This window comes from Lucilia sericata, unplaced genomic scaffold (genome assembly GCF_015586225.1).
Source record: "Lucilia sericata isolate MDLA Ls3-8-SP2 unplaced genomic scaffold, ASM1558622v1 Contig000120F_arrow, whole genome shotgun sequence".
NCBI classification, from domain to species: domain Eukaryota; kingdom Metazoa; phylum Arthropoda; class Insecta; order Diptera; family Calliphoridae; genus Lucilia; species Lucilia sericata.
The window spans coordinates 96,358-116,454 of record NW_023994152.1 but is presented as its reverse complement, the minus strand read 5'-3'; the positions used below and the strand labels follow the sequence as shown (position 1 = coordinate 116,454).

Genomic DNA, 20,097 nt, shown 5'->3' with positions numbered 1-20,097 from the left:
ATTCTGCAAAAGGTTCTTTGTGAAAATTGTTCGAACCTTTTCGCAAAAATTCCTGCAAAATGGTATTATCATGTTGAAATATTCGTGATATTGGTAATGTTTAAGAAATTGTGAGAAAATGTCAAGTGAAAAATAGTTCAAGATTATTTTTTTTAATCAAAAAGCTAAATTTTATAATTTGAACATATTCGTCACGAGAGTAGTTCGAGAATGTTTTTAAATTCGGGAATGTTAATGGAAAACACAATTTTGATGTATTTGAAATTTGTTTGAATAACTTAAAATCGAATTAAAATCATTAATGAAATTGATAAATTTTTTAAGTAAAAACTAAAATTTTGAAAAAGAAGAATTAAAAAAAATTAAAACAACTTTAAATATTGTTTATGAAATTAAACGTGTGTTAATTTTTTCCTTTAATTATAACGAGACATTTTTTGTTTACATTTGATAATACACTTGAAGAAAATATGTTATTAATTAATGTTTTTAGGGTAAAAGTTATTATTATAATTTTTTTTTTTTTTTTTGAAACTAAAAACAAAAATTAAAATCATTGTTAAATATTTCTTTTCGCAGAATAAAAATGAATAACAACACTAAACTCTTGGCTAAACATTTAAATGTGCAAAATGTAGTTTTTGTTTTAATTAATTATTAAATTTAGTTTTATATATAATGTGTATATATATATTTATTTATATAATGTATATCAAGAATTAAATGTGAATTGTTGTTATTATTTATATATTCATAATATATTTAAGAAATATAAATATTTTTTTTTGTTTATTAATTTGTATAAATGTTTAATTGATTTTGTTTGGATGTTATTCTTTTTTTTTAATTTATGTTTTAATATAATTGTTTTTGTTGTTTGTTAATTGATATGCTGATTCCAATTAAACAATTAAAACAAAAAAACCAATACAAATTATTAACAACAAAATTAATACGAAAAAAAATTATTGTAAAATTAAAAAATCAAAAACTTTTTCTTAAGGAAGACATCGATATGTTGTGTATATGATATTTTTAATGGTTGTTTTTTTATTAAATTTACTAAAGTGTAGTGTCCTAGTTGGTAGCCATTCTATCAACTCTCTAAAACCCTTTTTGGGGGCTTACGGAGCTATAGAATCTATTCAAACTATTTCACCTGGAAGCCCTTTAGTGATTTTGCTGTAGTTTTTCTTTTTTTTAAGAAAAAAAGAAAACAAAAACTTAAATAATTATTTAACTGAAAATGTAATTGTTTAGTTATTGACTCAATTCTAACCTCAAATCCTTAATAAAAATAAGGATTTTGTTTTATTTTCCTTACAGATGTTTTTTTGTCTAATAATTTATAATGTTAGTTTGTATGTCTATAATTTATCTATAGTTTGTTTGTTAGTGTAATTGTGTTTTGTATTTTGTTAGTTAGTTTTTTTTTAATTTTGTTTTGTTAATGCGTTTCATTAAGTTTAACATTTTGTTTATTAGTTTTGATTTTTTTTTGTATTTCAAATTAATTACAAATTAATTGATGCGCATAGGGATTAGTTTTTTTTATTTGTAACTTCTTTCTTTCGTAGTTTTCTCTTTTTTTGTTTTAATTGAACATTAAACAGCTTTTAGTTTTGAAAACAAATGATAAAAATTACAACAAATAAAATTAATAATAAAAATATATAATAAAAGAAAACATAAAAGTTTAAAGTCCATTTCTAGGAAAAAAGACTTGTTTTAATTTTTTTCAAAGAAAAAATTCAAATTTATCGCCTTTAAAAAACGTCAACAAAAAAAAAAAACAAGTTATTGAAAACATTGTTTCTCAAACGTTTATATATAAAATGGCGATAAATCACAATTGCACAATGACCCGCCATCTCCAGTTTTACACAATGAAGCGCAAAGTTGATTCCAATCGGGTGTCGTTGGAGTTGTGGTGTCCATTGCTCCAAATGGTACAACTTGTTGTCGTCGTTGTTGTTTTTGGTTCAAATTATTAACATTTTCCAAAATCATGTATTCGTTATTCTTATCCCTGTTACATGGTGTACAACCGGTCAGTGTGACACTATTATAATCACAGATTATGGCGCAAACATTAGTTTGTTCTTCGGCTTTCATGTAGGCGTCGAAATCACCGTAAGTGTTATAATTTTTACAGGTACAAACATCATCACCTGTAAGAAAACGTTAAAATAGTAATATGGAGCAAAAGTTAGTAATTGTAATTGTGATTCGCTTCATAAATAAAGGTATTTTCACTCTGACATAATGCATATTTTAATGTACTTTTTAATATGAACCCACTATATCGGTGCCAGATATCGCTAAATCGACTACGACTTCTATGCCGATGTTGAGTAAAATTACGATATCTGTTTTGATAGACAGTTATCTTTAAATCTACTACGACTGAGTACATTATAGGGTTACACATTAAAATTATAACAACTAACAGTGTTATATTCGGATATGCCAAATCTTATATACCCACCATCGAACCGTTTGCCGCAAAAAGAATGCTTACCCAAAATCAGGGTGATATTTCGAATAGGGCCTAGGGTAAGGGTCAATTATTAACCAATGGTAATAACGTTCTGTAGACCGACTTTGGTTCATATATTAAATATCATCGCTGTCAGTGATTATCGTTAAAGAAATTTTCTGAAGAGGACCTTATATGGGGGGTATTGTCATTCATAAAATCTGATAGAGATCTGATCTCATTGGTGGCGCTTTTCATCGCTATACTCGTACTTTTAATCCAGTAATAAGAGTTAAAGACATATTAAAATTTATATAATCTTTAATTTTGAAATAACTAAAAAATAACCTTATTTCCACTCCAATCTTTTGGAATATATTATTCTCGTAAATATGCTATTGTTCGCGAATATTCAAGATCAGACCATAAACAATTCTGTAAAGTTTAACTATTGTAGTAAAACATTCATGGTTATTCACACATTTTTATAAATAAATTTTTAAGAATTATTGAACGTTACAATGTATGAACTTTTTTCGCGAATATTCGGGAACAGATCGCGAATATTCGGGAACAGATCGCGAATGTTTCTTCAGAGTTGGAGTTAAATATTGGTGGTTATTACGCAAATGATTTCTCAATAAATTTGTAAATATTTGTCTAATAAAAATTATTAAAAATTGGCGAACATTAGCATAAATGAATTTTATTTCAAATATTCCAGAACAGCCCTCAAAAATTCCCATAGGTTTCAATTGTCGCTTTTAAACATTTGTAAATGATTTCTTAATAATTTTTTGCAAACATTTTTCGAACATTGAATAATTCTTTACAAAATTATTATGAATTGCTGAACGTTGCTATGGTCAAAACTTTTCGCTAATGTTTATTTAGCAAATGTCGTAACATTTCAGAACTTTTTCGTGAATATTTGAGAATTACAAAAGTTTATTGTCGAACTATTCGCGATAAAAGTCATTTTGTAAAGGTGACCTAATAGGTGGAAGGGTTATTTATCGGCCTCGATCCTCATAAAATTTTGTAGTGAGATTTTGGCTTGAATAAAACTTATTTGTGTCAAATTCCATCGCTTTATTGATGAAGTGGACCTTATATGGGGGGTATAGTCAATTATGAACCGATCCTCATAAAATTTGGTCGAGAGATTTTGGCTCATAAGAAACTTACTTGTGTCGAATTTCATCTCTTTACTTGTATTTTTAAAACAGCTATGACTTTTTTTCGGGGGGCCACTTTTATGGGGGCTAGGCGAAATCATGGACTGATATAGCTTATTTTCAATACCAAACAAACCTTATCTACAGAGAATACTTATGTAAAATTTCAACTGTCTATCTACCCCCATCTTTTTTGGATTGTGGATATAAAAAGGTAAATCAAGTTTATATTTCCTAATAACTTTCAATCTGTTGCAACTTTAAGACTATATGAAAATATACTTAAAATATGATTAAATTTATAAAACTTTGCAGCATTTTTACAAATTATCTAGATGTTTATAGAAACCTCTTGGTATTTCAATATTTTCGTTGAAAATCTAAAAAGTATAACTAGGTCTCAGGGTTTCAACTTTTTTTAAATATTAGCTCGTTTATATTTAGAAAACTTTTTGACTTTATTCACAAACAACATTTTTATTTTATAAAAGGTTTATAAAACAAAATTTCCATACAAATTCAAATTTATAAACTGTTTATAAAATAAAAATTTTGTTTGTAAATAAGGGGGATTAATATCTTTCGAAGAAGTTTAAATATTTTATTATTTTCTGTTAGAAGATATACGAATTCGAATCTTCAGAGCGACATTTTAAAATTTTCAATATTCCTGGAATTCAATGTTCAATTCCATAAATGAATATACTATATTATATCCCCCTTATTCACAAACAAAATTTTTATTTTATAAACGGTTTATAAATTAGATTTTGTATGGAAATTTTTTTTATAAACCTTTTATAAAATAAAAATTTTGTTTGTGAATAAGGGGATATATGTATATTCATATTATTATTATTTTTTTTATTTCTCTCTAAAAAGAAATTTGCTTCGGAACTAGTATGGTCTTCATTGTACAAATGTATAACTAATGTCAAAGAACTTGTTTTTAGAAAAGTCTTTAGTAGTACATACTTTGAAGCCATGACCCCACGGGCTACTGAATTAATGGCGTCATTACTGGTTTCAAGATTTCTGTTAAAGAATCTAAAGTAGTTGTGTTTGCACCCGTTCTGTAACTCCCTGCAAAAATTATTGGAGTACATGATCTATTTAAGTAAACCAAAAACTACTCCTCTGTATATATTATTGGAGTACATGATCCGTTTAGTAGTCCTATGTAATGCAAACAAGGATCATGTTTTTGAAAACAACATGGTCCTTAGCCATGTTGCGGATCATATAATCCCATAATTTAAGCAAGGGAGTAGTTTTGGGATTACTCCGATGTAATGCATGGTTGAATTACGTGGTCTTCTCCTAGGACATCACAATGTTAAATGGAGTATGTTTTTTCAATATATTTGGATTAGTTTTGGACCAGTCCTAGTCCTTTGAGGAGTACTCTTTATACGCGTGAGCGGAGTAGTCCAAATTTTTGAAGGCCAATTAAATTTTGAAAAGTTTTTCTAGAAAGAAATTTATAGCAAAAGGTTTTTAATCGGGTGGGGTAAGACCTAATGTATCTATTAGTAGTGCGTTGAAAATTATAACCCGTCGGTTAAAAAATATGAGGACAAAAAGTCTCATATTTTTGGTCCAGCATTTCGTCTACTCCACATAGTAATGTATTCCCGGAATTCCGTTTAAACACGAGTTAGTTTATTAAACAATATTTTATTTTAAGTAAATTCTTCATTCCATAAAAATTTATCGTGGAATATTTTGTGTAATTTCACTTAACTTGTTATATAACCATATTTTAAAAATGCAGAGAATGTGCCTGAGATCCTTTTTTTATAACCTATTTTATTATATATAATATAAACTTACCTAATTGTAGACCACATAATTCGGGGCATATTAAATCTTTTTTCGTATCCATGATTTCTTCGGCATTTTCAAGTTGCACTTTAAAGGGTAAAAATGGCAAATTTTTACAGTAGGGAGCGCATACGGCGCCACCTAAAGCAGCTCTAAAATAAATTACAAAAGAAAACATTTTTTTAAAAATAGCACTTAATTTTAAATTGAATTTTTACACAAAAACACTTAAGCACAATATGTGGCGCAGACATTAGCCCACACATATAAAAAACACTCGCAGACAATATTACAACCGATAGAAAGATAACTTTTTATGGTATTTGCAATGTATACTTTTTTTAATCATTAAATTTTACATAATTATTTACAGACACTTTAAAAAATTTTCTTTTTTCAGATATTTTTCTAACTTTTATTTTTTTTTTATAATTTGGCACTTTTGTTATTGTTGTGTTGCTCAGCAACTTACCCGCAGAGCTGTTGACACACCAAACTCCAATCTTGAACTGCACTTGATGGCGTTTGAATTGTTACAATATTATCAAAGTTCAAATTATTTTTGCCTATCTGACGACGTACGGCGGCAGCATCCCCTTTTGCCAGCAATGACGTCACAAAATCCTTATTTAATGGTAATCTATTGGCATGCGCACTCAACGACCGTGTAACCACCAATAGTATTAACATTAGCCAATGTTGTTGCATTTTATAGCTATAAAAAAACAGAAGAAAAGGAGATAGATACAGAAAGAAAATGAAACAAAAAATTTATGACGTCAAAAGGATTTTAAAATGTAGGCGTTTTTTATGTTGGATACTTTTTTAACTTAAACATTGAAAAACAAAGAAATAACTGCTGTATTAATTGGTATGTATCCATATTTTAATAAATGGCTGACAAAACAAAAGCAAGGATATTTATTTATAGTGTAAGTGTTACTTTAACACACATATGAAATACACAAACCTACTACAAGCAACTGTTATGTATGTGAAGATATGCAACACTTTTTCAACAATATTGTTGGTTGGATGCAACCAACGTAATGCACACAATTGTATGCCTAATTGTAGTTAAAATCAAATTACTATGCAGCAATGGCTACCGATAATGGTCATATCCTTAAGCCTACAATACTAGGGATTGTTTTCATTTTTTTGATTTTTTTTATTGCTGGATTAATCATTGATATAGAAAAATCACCAGCAGCCGCAGCAGAATGCTACAATTGTTTGTTATAAAATTGTAAAGAAAAATTGATTGTGTATTTTTTCTAGTTCACTTAACAAGAAAAATGCATAAAAAAGTTTATATTACAAAACAAGCAAATTCTTTTTTTAAACAATTTCAATATTAAACAAACAATTGCATTTTTTTACAACAACCTTAACATATTTAAAATGTTTTTTACTGTTACTTGTATAAGAATTATATAATATGTATTTAAAAAAAACATATTTGACCCATTTTTCAACACCCACAACATCCACAAAACCAACAGTGACATTTACATACTAATATTTAGGATACATACATTATTTTTTTACAAACTTAACACTAATATACTTTCGTGTATGTATGTATGTAGTATATGGAAAAAATCCTTGTCAACTAATTTCTGAATTAACATGGCCATTTTCAGCTTTCCTCTTCGCTCTTAGGAAATTGACTTAAGAAATTGTTGTTTTTTCGCCTACTTTTGCAGTTGCCATGAAAATTTCGTATTCACTCACTCACTCCCGAAAATGAAAATGAATTTTGGTCGGTGCCTTAGTTGGCAGCATTTAAATGTTTATATAAGTAGTAGTGTAGAGGAAACGGAAGACAGCATTTTAGTTTTAACGCGTGATCCTTTTACACCTTAAAAGTAGTGTTATTAACAAATATAAAATAAAGTATTATTTCCACAAAAAAAAAAAAAAACTACTGTGTATATATTTTATACAACTTTATTTATTATTAATTATAATAAATAGAAAATATTTTTGCGTATCTGGGATATAGAGCTTATAATCATTATACGTCAAAACAACAAGGAGGTAATTATTCAATTTGAAAAGAAAAAAATGAAAATATAAAAAAATATTGCTTAAGTGTACTTTTAAAAAAGAGAAGCAATCTCAATCATTTTAAGATTAACAATAAGTTAGAGTCAAAATAACTTCCACAAGGAGTGCGGTTATAGATACATTTTCCAAACTAACTTCCTCAGTTTTAAAAGGGATTTAAAGATTTATAAAGGCAAAATGTATTTTTTTAACATTTGTAAAAAAATGCTAACATTGCTACAGAAGAGCAGTGTATTTATACTCCAGCCAAGATGTTATTTTTGAAAAGGGAGCCTGATCCCTTTCCACTGAAACGATATACATTTTGTTTTATAGTTATTAAAGACTTCAACTAGTAGATTTCGTATATAGTATAATCTTATAAACACAAAATTAGAATCAGTTTAAATAAAATTTTTTTATTGCTAAGGTGTTGAACTAAGTTATCAGACATCTGAAAAGTCCATGAAACCCAAATTGCAAACTTAAACTCAGAGATACATAATCACTCGTCGTGAGTAGTTTTATTAAAAACAGACTGAACATTACAAAATTAAAGAATTATTATTGACCGATATATGAATACTTTTTTTCAATCACATCTATACCGATTTTTGTTCAGATACCAACACTTTTAAGTTATTTATGAACGCAGAAGTCTTAGGTGGTTATTTTCTAAATTCCCTTCCCTAACTTCACTTCATTTATCATAAAAATTCTACACGATTTACCTAAATCGCTTGTATGGGGGCTAGAAATTATAGACTGATCTTGCTTCGTTTCTTGGGCACAACATAAATTTCTACCAAATTATATAAAATTATCTTCTTAATTTGGAACATACCACTGTTAAAGGTTACAAGAAAAAGGAATTACTTAACTGAATACTCTTCCAGCTACTCGGGAGTAGTTGGCAACTTAAGAGTGATTGTTATTGCTTTAAAGGAATGGAAGCTCGAGGAAGTAAACCTGAAGCACGAAAACCATTCGTTCCAACGAGGGTTGGATTAAAAATATGGACGAGAGAAACACAAAAGGCCCCTTGAAGTAATAAAACGATGGTTAGAATCACAAAGATCCCATTGGATGACCCTACACAGAGGGAAAAAAACCGGTGAGAAATACCAACATTGATACAATCCATTGTCAAAAGTGAACATTTAGACAAAAGATGTGTATAAAATTTAAGTAACATCCAGTAATCATTTTGATAACAACCTTTGTAATTTTGACAACGCAACGTTGTCATTGCAACAACGCATTGTTGTCATTTCGATTACGCTTTGTGTCTTTTTGGCAATGCATCGTTGTCATTTCGTTAACGCAAGGTTCTGTTTGACAATTTAGCGCTGTATTATTTTTAGATGATTTGATAACGTCGTGTATCTTTTATATTTTTGCTATTGAGTTTTATTGAGTTGAGAACTATCCGTATATACTTTGACAACGGATGTTATTGAAAAGTTAAAAACATTTTGGTATCAATTTGTGTATCAAGCGTGAATAAAACGTCTCTCTCTGTGTAACGAGAGCAGAATGTGAAGCCTTATCAAAATACGCATGTCTGTGGTTAGTATGATAGGACAAAATTTCAAATATATATTCCAGGGATCGTGAGAAGTGTTCCTGTAAAGTTTTATTAAATTTTCCAACAGATAGCGCCAAAGTTTTAATTTTTGTCAATTACACCTTAACAGCTATACCGATTATTTTATAATTTGATAGATTGTCCACATGGCTAATCATGGGCCCGCAACGTGGTCCGGTCCCCACTAGTCCAAATGTAATGGTAGTGATATTATTCGGATATAACACTCTTCACGAACACTGATTGGAAAATTCTTAGGAATAACGTCCGGGAAACTTAGTTTCTCAACGTCGTATGATAATACCTTCATTGATCACTAATATTGTTTCTTTATTGTTTACCAATAAACATTTTACATGCAAAGGAACGTACAATAGGCCCAATAGTGATCTAGGTGTATTTCTTCGGATATGATGTATGTAGTATACATCCTCCCATTGATCTAACCTAACCTATGAATTTATGTCGAATTGTATTGTTTTATTTTAAACCAATTTAAAATTCTCCTATTTTGGCTATATTCAGTACATAAAATTAACTTGTTCAAAGTTTAATACAATTTGATGCTTAATATGACAGTTTAAAGTATTCCGTAAGGATATAATCGTTAAAATTTACTCTGTTTTGCTTCTTAAAATAGCAGAGACTTCTGTGACAGGCCTGATAATTTCACTCATCGTTTTCCTACCTGTCCTGAATATTAAAAGTTGATCTTAAGATCATCGAAAAGTCAACATCAGTTAATTTATCAGATATCAAATGATCATGCAAAAGAATCTCAGATGTTTTAAATTTCGGTCAAGAATTATTTTTATATTTCGGAAGTGGCATATATGTAATTCGCTAAAAAGTCATTAAATTTTTAAATAGGTCTTTACTTTATAATGATATTTCTAACAGATGATAACTACTTAACATTAATTTGTATACAACTAGTCACGTGATTCTAGTTCAAGTCGATACCCCAGCGACAATCTGTTAGTTACAGATCGTTAAACTAATTTAAGTGACCGTGATCCGTTCTGAATAATAATAGTCGGCAATAAAATGTTTAGTTTAAATTTTAATTTGGCAATCAATATAATATTTATAATTCTTTAAATTAAGTAAAATTTTCGAGATATTTCGATTTAAATTTGAGTGAAAATTTTCTTATTCATTTCTAAATTTTACTTATAAACTTTGATTGTTATCACTCAATTAATTGACGCGCGTTTTCCCAATATTAGTAATTAGTTTAATTGAGAAATTTGATATTTATTTTTACTAACCATATATACTTCGAATAAACCGTTATAACTCACACGAAATTTGAATTCAAACTGAATATGAATTAATAGGCGTATTAAGGTTTTATTAATATTTTGTCTCTATATGTATGCGTTATTATTTCGGTTAATTAAGCACCGTAATCATAAAGAGTTATTGTAACGTTTTGCACACTTAATTATCAAATTAAACAAAAAGTTATTTTGAACGTTTTCGTTTCGTTTTATTATTGGCGCAATTAATTTCACTGAATTTTCGCGAAAAATCCTAAAATGTTTTATGTTATTCCAATAGTGTGTTGGTTTGATTAATGTTTGTTATAAACTAAAATTTATTATTTATTGATTTAATTTAGTTGTTCATATTTCAACATTTAACGAAAAAATAATAATAAAAAACATCTCAATATTAATTGGAACTGATAAATACAGGTGAATTCCACAATTAAGTGTTTGGATGGTGCTATGAGTGAAAAACGAGAGATAACTGCGTTTCATTTAGTTGTGTATTTGTGTGTCATTTTCATAAAGCGGAGACATGTCAAAATCGGGTGGACAGCTCAATTGTGATAAAATTTTCAACGAACTTTTTCCCCCCTTTAGTTGTTGGTTTTCTAATATTTTTTTTTTTTTTTTTTTGAATTGGAGCAGAACTTTGAAAGAAATGTAACTTTTTAAAAGTAAAGTTTTAAAAATGTTGTAATTTTAACACAAAAATTTTCGATATATTAATCTAAAACTTTAAATACCCATTAAAGTATTTTAGATTCTGCAATAAGCGGAATATTTGTAATAGTTAACGGTAAAAGGTTTAACTCGATAATTGACAGGAATGGATTTTATAACAAATCATTATAAATAATGCTAGAGAAAGTACTAGATCTCCTTTTATTGAATTCACTCCTTTAAGTCCCTTTTATTTTTGTACCCAGTTTATATTTTTTAGCATATGTTTTTTTGTTTTTTTTTTTCTATTTGTTATTTGATATTAATGTCATTTAGTTTATTTGCCATCAATCTGATTATAAATATTATTAGCTACTCTGGTTTCCCAAAACCCGATAAGGCGACTAATTATTATTGGTTTTGGTGTAGGAGCGTTAAGTGCCATTAAAATATCAAAATAGAAATAAATTCGATTTATAGAGATTCGAACAACACTTGTTTATTAAGTCCACTACTCGTATAAGTACATACACGCCAGTTAACGAGAGCGATAAAAAATGCCGCCATATTGATTAAACATTCAGAACGAAACAAAAAAAATAATAGCAATTGATAAATATGTATTTTATATACATATTTATCATTTTAACTTAATAAAGGAAATTATACGAATTACAATATTTATTATTAAAATGTATTTTAATCAATATTTTTCTATATCGTTTACTGACCACATTTTTACGGTTGTTAGTATTTTTGACAGAGAGAGAGCGGAAGTTTAGTTTTAGAATTGTTTTTTTTTAATTATATGTTGGATTTGACCTTTTATCAGTTTGTTTAAATAACAACTGGAAAACTCAGAAACTTTTGCAATAGTTTTTATAATCGTTGCACTTATTTATCTGATGACAGTTCGTAATTGATCACCTTGAAAGTTAAATCACTTGCACAATATTAATTTAGATTACACAGGCCAACAAAATGTCGGAACCCAGAGAGCAATGAATACATTTCTAAAAGAGTAAGCTCAGGTTTTAGAGATTTCGAGTTATGTTTGAAAACTCCGTTTTTGGCCATATTGGAGACTTTGTTAACACCTTTGTTTGCAAAATCAAACAGGTCTGGTAAACTTGTTAAACATTTGTTGGCCTGTGTTATTATATAAAAAGATTGTAATTTCTGGGACATAATTTGTTTACAGATTTTCATGTATACTATTAAAAGTTTAATGACCTCCGGTAGGGTTCGATTCCCACCTGATACACTGGTAAAAGGACGCACAACAAGATCGATCTATACATCTTCCTTGTAGACAGACTAACTAACTAACTAACTAACTAACTAACTAACTAACTAACTAACTAACTAACTAACTAACTAACTAACTAACTAACTAACTAACTAACTAACTAACTAACTAACTAACTAACTAACTAACTAACTAACTAACTAACTAACTAACTAACTAACTAACTAACTAACTAACTAACTAACTAACTAACTAACTAACTAACTAACTAACTAACTAACTAACTAACTAACTAACTAACTAACTAACTAACTAACTAACTAACTAACTAACTAACTAACTAACTAACTAACTAACTAACTAACTAACTAACTAACTAACTAACTAACTAACTAACTAACTAACTAACTAACTAACTAACTAACTAACTAACTAACTAACTAACTAACTAACTAACTAACTAACTAACTAACTAACTAACTAACTAACTAACTAACTAACTAACTAACTAACTAACTAACTAACTAACTAACTAACTAACTAACTAACTAACTAACTAACTAACTAACTAACTAACTAACTAACTAACTAACTAACTAACTAACTAACTAACTAACTAACTAACTAACTAACTAACTAACTAACTAACTAACTACTAACTAACTAACTAACTAACTAACTAACTAACTAACTAACTAACTAACTAACTAACTAACTAACTAACTAACTAACTAACTAACTAACTAACTAACTAACTAACTAACTAACTAACTAACTATCTAACTAACTAACTACCTAACTAACTAACCAACTAACTAACTAAGTTTTTATGAAAACATGTCCATTTTTGATGCCAACTCATTAAAGGATTTATGTCCATATAGAAGTTAGTTAGGTAATTAACAACGTTCATGATAGTTCACCAATATCAACAACAATCAGTAGGGTATATGTATGTATAACAAATTTCATAGATTTCATTATCTTCAATGTCTAACTTAACTTAAAAAAGTGATTCTGATCTTATTAGAACTAAAATTTTTCACGGGAATTCCCGAGTAACCAAATAAATATGAAACTGTGTTGTATTATGTCTACAATATTAACAATTTAATTTGGAAGAGAAAATGAAATACACCATAGTATAAATGGCTACAAACAATGCCAAATACATAAGTATGTGCTTATATAGACTTTAAATGTTCATTTTAAGACCAAGAATAATTTAAGATACATACATATGTATGTATTTAAAATGACCCAGTTTTTCTTTTCTTAGTATATAACAAGGATAAAACCTTCATTAAAATATCAAATCTTACTTATCTCAGTTAAACATTATCATTTAACAACAAAATACCCTTCACCATCAAGGTAGTAAACATTATAAAGAAAACAAACGATAAAATATTATCACGCATCTTAGCCTTGATAATAAAAAAACACTTTTTGATGATGATGAATAATGGCCGTAAGAAAAAAATCTATTAAAAACCAAATTTAAAGTACTAAAAGATAAAAATATTTCCCAAAAAAAAAATAAAAAATCTAATGATTAAGTTTTAGTCAAGATAAACACACAAAAGAAAGCATTGAATAAAACTTAACAAAGTAAGGTGTGTCCTTCAAAGAAACAAACCCAAAACCCCCAACACTCCTCCTCTCTCTATAATTACATCTAAAGACAAAATGTATACGCAAACTCCGCCTCCTGTTGAAATATGTAAATGACTATCATGTGGATACAATATGGCTGTTGTTTCAACTAACCATGACGTCATAGTTTGTGGAGCCAATTTTTTGGCAGGTGGATAAATGGGGAGTCAGTCCCTACAGACATTTAATGTTATATACTCTGGTGTGGGGTGAACAGAGGTGGGGGGGGTGGTGGCTGTCATAGTAAATATAATATTCTTCATGTATGTGTATAGTAATTTCAGTGCGCAGAATATATATTGGGAATTTGTTATTGTTTATTTTGTTATTCTTTTAAGGATTCCACTCGTAATACATAATATACATATCATTTTCTTTATATACCTACACACGAAGCCATTTTGAATTTGGCTTCGTAGGAGACTGTAAAATGAAATCAGTTACAAAGCTCCTCAGATCGTCGAACAGTAAAGCTGCTTTTTCATTTGTGTCCGTCCCGACTTTGTGTACGGCTGGAGTTTGAAAATAAATAAAAAATCCTTAAATAAAATTCAACATAAATCAGTGTGCTTTAAGTAAATCTTGAATTAAATTCAATTTGTTTGTTAATTTAGATTTAGTAGAAATTAAAGTGTGAAAAACTAACAAATAATTTTATTAAAATTTAGTTGAAAAAAGAAAAACAAACGCTTAAGTAGTATTTATCATAACCCAAAGTAGTGAGTCTCTTAAGTAAAAGCAAAAAGAAAAGTAACAAAAAAAGCTCATTGATTGTAAAATATATTGTTTAACTAAATCACCTTAAGGCATTTTTAAATTCGTTCATAAATTTTACTTTAATTACTTGTAATTCTAACCCAAAATTCAACTCATATTAATTTTCCTCTGAACACGCTAAATTTATAAATCAGTCAAAGTGATTTTCCTAAGGCAATACATCGAAGATCTCCGCAAGATCATTGGTAAGATACAAATACATTCCTTAAACAAGCGTCCACTGTACACCACAAGGAATTGATTTAATAAATTCTAAAATTCTAAATAAATTGTCTCCTTTTTTGAAATTTAAAATTTATGAAAAGATTATGTAACGTATCCAGACAAATAGATTTTAAATACATTTTTCATTTTATTACCACATTTATTGCGCATATGCATTCAAGCATTTGTGTTCTTCCTCCCATTTATCACCTATAACCTTCATGAGTCCTTGTCTACTAACGACCTTCTTTTATTATCATATTTTTTAGTTTTTTTTCGAAACAGTCTTTTTTGCATACATTCAAAATATACAAACAAAAAATATCCTTCAACAATTTTGTTATACAATCATAATTGGTTACGTAACGTTACACGTTTAGTTTTTTTGCATGTCTACGAAAAATACAATTTGTTGTTGCATTTTTAGATTTAATTGTTATATTTATTGTTTTTTGAATTTTTAATAAAATTTTCTTTTTTGTTTGTGGTTTTCATTTCAGAGGAGAAAATGTCGCTCAATCCAAACGGGTATAAACTTTCCGAAAAAACGGGAAAATTAACAGCGTATGGTAAGTTATATAATTGTTTACAAATACATATATTAAAAAACAACAACAATACCCTTACTGTAAATTGCATATCTATACAATTCAGAAATTTATCATCAATTCAATAAATTTTTAATAATTTTTCTATCGGAGTCGATTTAGTACGATATACGACTGTGTTGAAGTCTACAATAACTTTTCGAAGGTCTTAAACTAGTTTGCTATATGTTGCTGTTTAAAACAACTAAGATTACCTCCAGTTTAATAATATGTAATAAATATATTTGTATATCAATTGAAAGGAATATAGTAGTATACTGCACCATCATAAGAACCATCGAAATGTTGCGATCCGCAAAACTATTTATTTGATTCTTATCCTAAGACGATCCAGCCATGCGCGCCAGTTTGTCTGTTGAAAGACCAAATAGAAGAGCTAGAAGTTTCATAAATATTCTCTATTGTCAAGATTTGTTTAAATATAGACTGTATCGGTCCACGGTTTCATCTAGGCCCCATACAAATGTCCCCCCGGAATATGGTTTTAACAATCATGAATATATTGTTTACACAGGCCAACGAAATGAAGGTTTATAAAAAAAAAAACTTTTAAAACCAATTCGTCGGATTTTTATGTATTTTTATCTGCGGAAACCGAATCTGATTTCTAAAACTTAAAATTGTAATCTGTGGGAGATATCGATCTAATATCTTTACTGTTTTATTCCCTTCTTTATTGTCCATATGTCACATGGAGATTTTCTCAAAATTATAAAATTTGCTTAACAAAACTGGAGTTTTGAAAGCGCCGTCTGTAGGGGTTTCCATTTATGACTATACTCCAAATACGGTTTACATTATCTAATGAAGATAACAACTCACATTTAAGTTAATACGAATATATTTAACGTAATGACATAGATTTATTAGAATATATGCAAAAATATGTTAAATCGGCCCTATGTTAACGTGGCCCTATCGCCCTAACTTTTTCCAGAATTCCTTTCTATAACTTAAGGTATAAGTCTAGAGGCATAGACAGCCATTATTCGTAACTTCTGTAAAATTAATAATTCAATATTTGAGTCATGGGGATTTAAATATCAAAATGTGGAAAATTGGTAAGTGATACAACTTTTTAAAATTAATATTTTGAACTCAAGTTTATATCAAACTGGAATAATAATCAAAAACTCGCTTTAGCCCAAGATACAGTTAACACTTTTTGAATATAGGACGTCGGTATAGTATGTAATAAATAAGTTAATCATGATAACAATTTCCGAAAGGATCGACCCATACTTGTTTCTTTTAGAATCTTCTTTAATTCATCATATCTAAAAGCTAAATGGTGGATAATTTTTAAAAATTGTGTTTTGTGTAACGATTACATCGTTTAAGACAGTTTTTACAAAAAGGCCAAAAACATTAAACATCATTACTCAAATAAAAACAAAATTGTTGCCAAAAAAACTAATATTTGTACAAATATTTTCACACATCTCTTACACAAATAAACAAACATATTTGTACATTTCTTTGCCACATCCTTTAGATGTCACAAACACAAACTAAACATCCATAAAATGTGAAATGTACAAAAGTAAAAGTACAACTAGAAAACAGAAAAACTAAACTGAATAAAAATGTAACAAAATAGAAAGAAAAAAGCATAAGTTTTGAAGAAAACAAAATTGTTACATTTTTACTACTACTTACTTACACTCGTCCTTTTAACAATAAATTCAAGTAGCTTTATGTCCAACACACTCGTTCACTTTGTGATAAATCGCTTTACGAGAACTCAAACACATACACATCCTTACATAAAAAAAACAGATTTTTCATTGTTTCCAGTCTTCTACACACGCCAAACTTACACCAAAAAGTCAAACGACAGGAACCAACCAAAGCACCCAACCACCACCAATAAGCATACAAGCATCCTTATTTCATGCACCAAGTGTGTGTGCAAGTTTGGGTGCTTGTATGTGTGTGTGTATGTCGTAAATTGAAATAAAACAAATATAAACCGTTTAGTCACAGGATATTACCTACACTTACATACATTCGCATTTCATTTATTTTTATCTATATGTTATGTATCAAGGGGGGGCAAACATAATGGGGCCTTTTAAATAGTTCTGTTTAAGAATCATAATCGGTTTCTCATAGCGGTCGGAAAATTTGTACGAAAACTTTAAAATTGTTATATCAGATCATGTTACTGAAACAGATCTTTTAACTTCTAGCTTAAAAAAGTACTGATCAGCTGTATAAAACCGCTGAATTTTAAAAATTTCTTGTTATAAAACAAACAAGCAACTAAAATTATTTTCTGCCATCTGAGGCCCTTTAAAAGGCCTGTTAAAACTTTCTCTTAACCGTTGGTTATGTGTTTATTTATGCGTGGTACAATCTGCTTGTTTCCCTTTCATTTTCCACTGGGTACATCAAAACGAGGGATGCTCTTCTGAACAGTGTTTACCGAAGAAATGCAAACGTAATCATGCCTTTAATGCAGAACATTTCTTCCTTTTTTCATGGAATTTAAGGAATTTTTCTATTAGACAACAATTTGTAACGCATTATAAAAGGTTCAGTTATTTTAAGGAATCTGTGATGGATTTTGAATGATTGTTTTTAATTAAATTCAAATGAATTGTGTTTTTTTTACAGTTATTTGCTTGGAAATGTTAAATAATGTTTTGTTACACACGATTTTTAAGGAAATCTATTTTTTTAAATTTCTCGGCATGTTTGAAATTGAAAAAAAACAAGTGTAGTTTTGAAAGATAAGTTTGTAAGTAGATTAGATCTACATTATTATGACTACAAACTTGAGCAATTTCTATCAAAGTTTTAGATCTTGTTATATAAATATATGTATATGTATATATGCCATATAAAGTCTGCTTTCATAGATTTTCATTCAGCATGAGCGTTGCGTGTTTAATCCTAAGTATGAAGAGCGAAAAAGTACCAAAAAACAAACTCTTATAGATTTTCATTCCATCAGGATATATACAATGTCTAATTATATGTTTCTAGGTTCAATATTGCATTAAAACCAAAAAGTACCAGTTAAAGAACGAAAAAGTACCAAACATCGTCTCCTACAGATTTTTATTATCTTAGGACTGTGAATGTTTAATTTTATGTTTCTATGTTCAGTATTATAGAAATTTCAAAAAGTACCATTTGTAGAACGAAAAAGTGCCATAAAGTCCCATTTTATAAATTATCATTTATTTCGGGCTCTATATGTTTCTAGATTCAATATTATAGAAAACTTAAAAAGTATCTTTTGAAGAATAATAAGGCACATAAAAGTCCACTGTTATACGTTCTCACTTACTCTGGGTTTTACATGTTTAATATAATGTTTCTTGGTTCAATGTTATAGAAAACTCGAAAAGTACATTTTGAAGAACGAAAAAGTACCAAAAAGTTCTCTTTAATTTCATGTTTCTACTTCCAATTTCATAGAAAACTCAAAGAGTTATTTTTGAAGAACGAAAAATTACCAAAATGTTCACTTTTATAGGTTTTTACGTACTCCGGGCTCTACATGTTTAATGTCATGTTGTTAGATTCAATGTTATAGAAAACTCAAAAAGTACGAAAAACTACCAAAATATTTCCTTTTATAGGTTCTCATTTACTTCATGCTTTCTAGACAATAACAAGATACCGCTTCATTCGGATCTATTTTTCTCGAAAGCATGAATTATTGAAGATTCGGATGTCGAAAATATCTGTGGCCTTCTAAAAACAGATTTCAACATAAACACAGACAGAAGGACATGGCTGCGCTATTTCAGCTTTAAAGGGTCAGAAAAATATATTGTAGAAATTACAAACGGAATGACAAACTTTTATATACCCTTCTGACAAAGTTGAACCATTCTCAAATAGTGATCAAATCTCTCTTTTTATTTCACATATGTAGGTTCCGTCCACATTATATGAAATAAATACAATTTAGAATGTTCTTCTTCAAAATATGCATCAATTATTCCAAAATTGAATTGAACAATATATATGCGTGGATGTTATGTGTTTTAATTGATATTTGTACACCCCTAAACTATGAATTCAATTTAATATACATGTATAGGACTCAGTCTATCTGTTTGTGCTGATGTTTGTAACGCACAATAATATTGGTCTTATACCCACCTTAAAGTATACCAATCGGCTTAGATTCATTTTCTGAGTTGATTTAGCTATGTCCGTCTGTCCGTCCGTCCATGAAACCTTGTAATCCAACTACAGGTCGCAATTTTGAAGATAATTCAATAATTGGTACAATATATTCTATAGTCCCAGGGATGAAGCCTATTGAAAATGGTTAAGATCGGTCCATTATTTCACCTAGCCCCCATACAACTGAACCCCTGAATAGGGCTTGTAAACCTTGTAAACAAACTACAGGTCGCAATTTTGATGATAATTCAACGAAATTTGGCACATGATCTTCTATGGTACCGGAGACGAAGCCTATTGATACAACTCAACCCGACGAATAGGGCTTTTAAGATCATAATTATGTTTAATATACTCGTATCTCGACAAAAAACTACAAAGCCAAGTTCTATACTACCT

The 20,097-nt window shown here is 28.7% G+C and overlaps 2 protein-coding genes across 8 annotated transcripts in view; one reads left to right on the top strand and one right to left on the bottom strand.

Annotated features, from left to right (window-relative positions):
* Nucleotides 1-1,085: 1,085 nt before the first annotated feature.
* Nucleotides 1,086-10,690, bottom strand: LOC119600750. 2 transcript variants are annotated; one of them, XM_037951236.1, is made up of 4 exons: nt 10,393-10,690; nt 5,954-6,196; nt 5,491-5,633; nt 1,086-2,171 (listed from the first exon to the last, which is right to left on the bottom strand). In XM_037951236.1, exons 2-4 carry the CDS (start codon nt 6,187-6,189, stop codon nt 1,825-1,827), a joined length of 726 nt encoding a protein of 241 aa, XP_037807164.1. In that variant the 5' UTR covers nt 6,190-6,196; nt 10,393-10,690; the 3' UTR covers nt 1,086-1,824. The 2 variants fall into 2 exon arrangements, with proteins under 2 accessions (XP_037807164.1, XP_037807165.1); XM_037951237.1 differs by having other exon boundaries at nt 10,426-10,690.
* Nucleotides 7,268-20,097, top strand: part of LOC119600748 (glutamate decarboxylase) — a 34,582-nt gene continuing 21,752 nt past the window's right edge. Inside the window, exons 1-3 of one of the 6 annotated variants that reach the window (XM_037951231.1) lie at nt 14,414-14,679; nt 14,872-14,922; nt 15,442-15,510. In XM_037951231.1, the coding sequence (XP_037807159.1) occupies nt 15,450-15,510 (61 nt within the window). In that variant the 5' untranslated portion in view covers nt 14,414-14,679; nt 14,872-14,922; nt 15,442-15,449. Of the gene's footprint in view, nt 7,525-14,378; nt 14,923-15,441; nt 15,511-20,097 lie in introns of those variants that run through there. The other 5 variants (XM_037951233.1, XM_037951232.1, XM_037951230.1 and 2 more) reach the window with 5 other exon arrangements.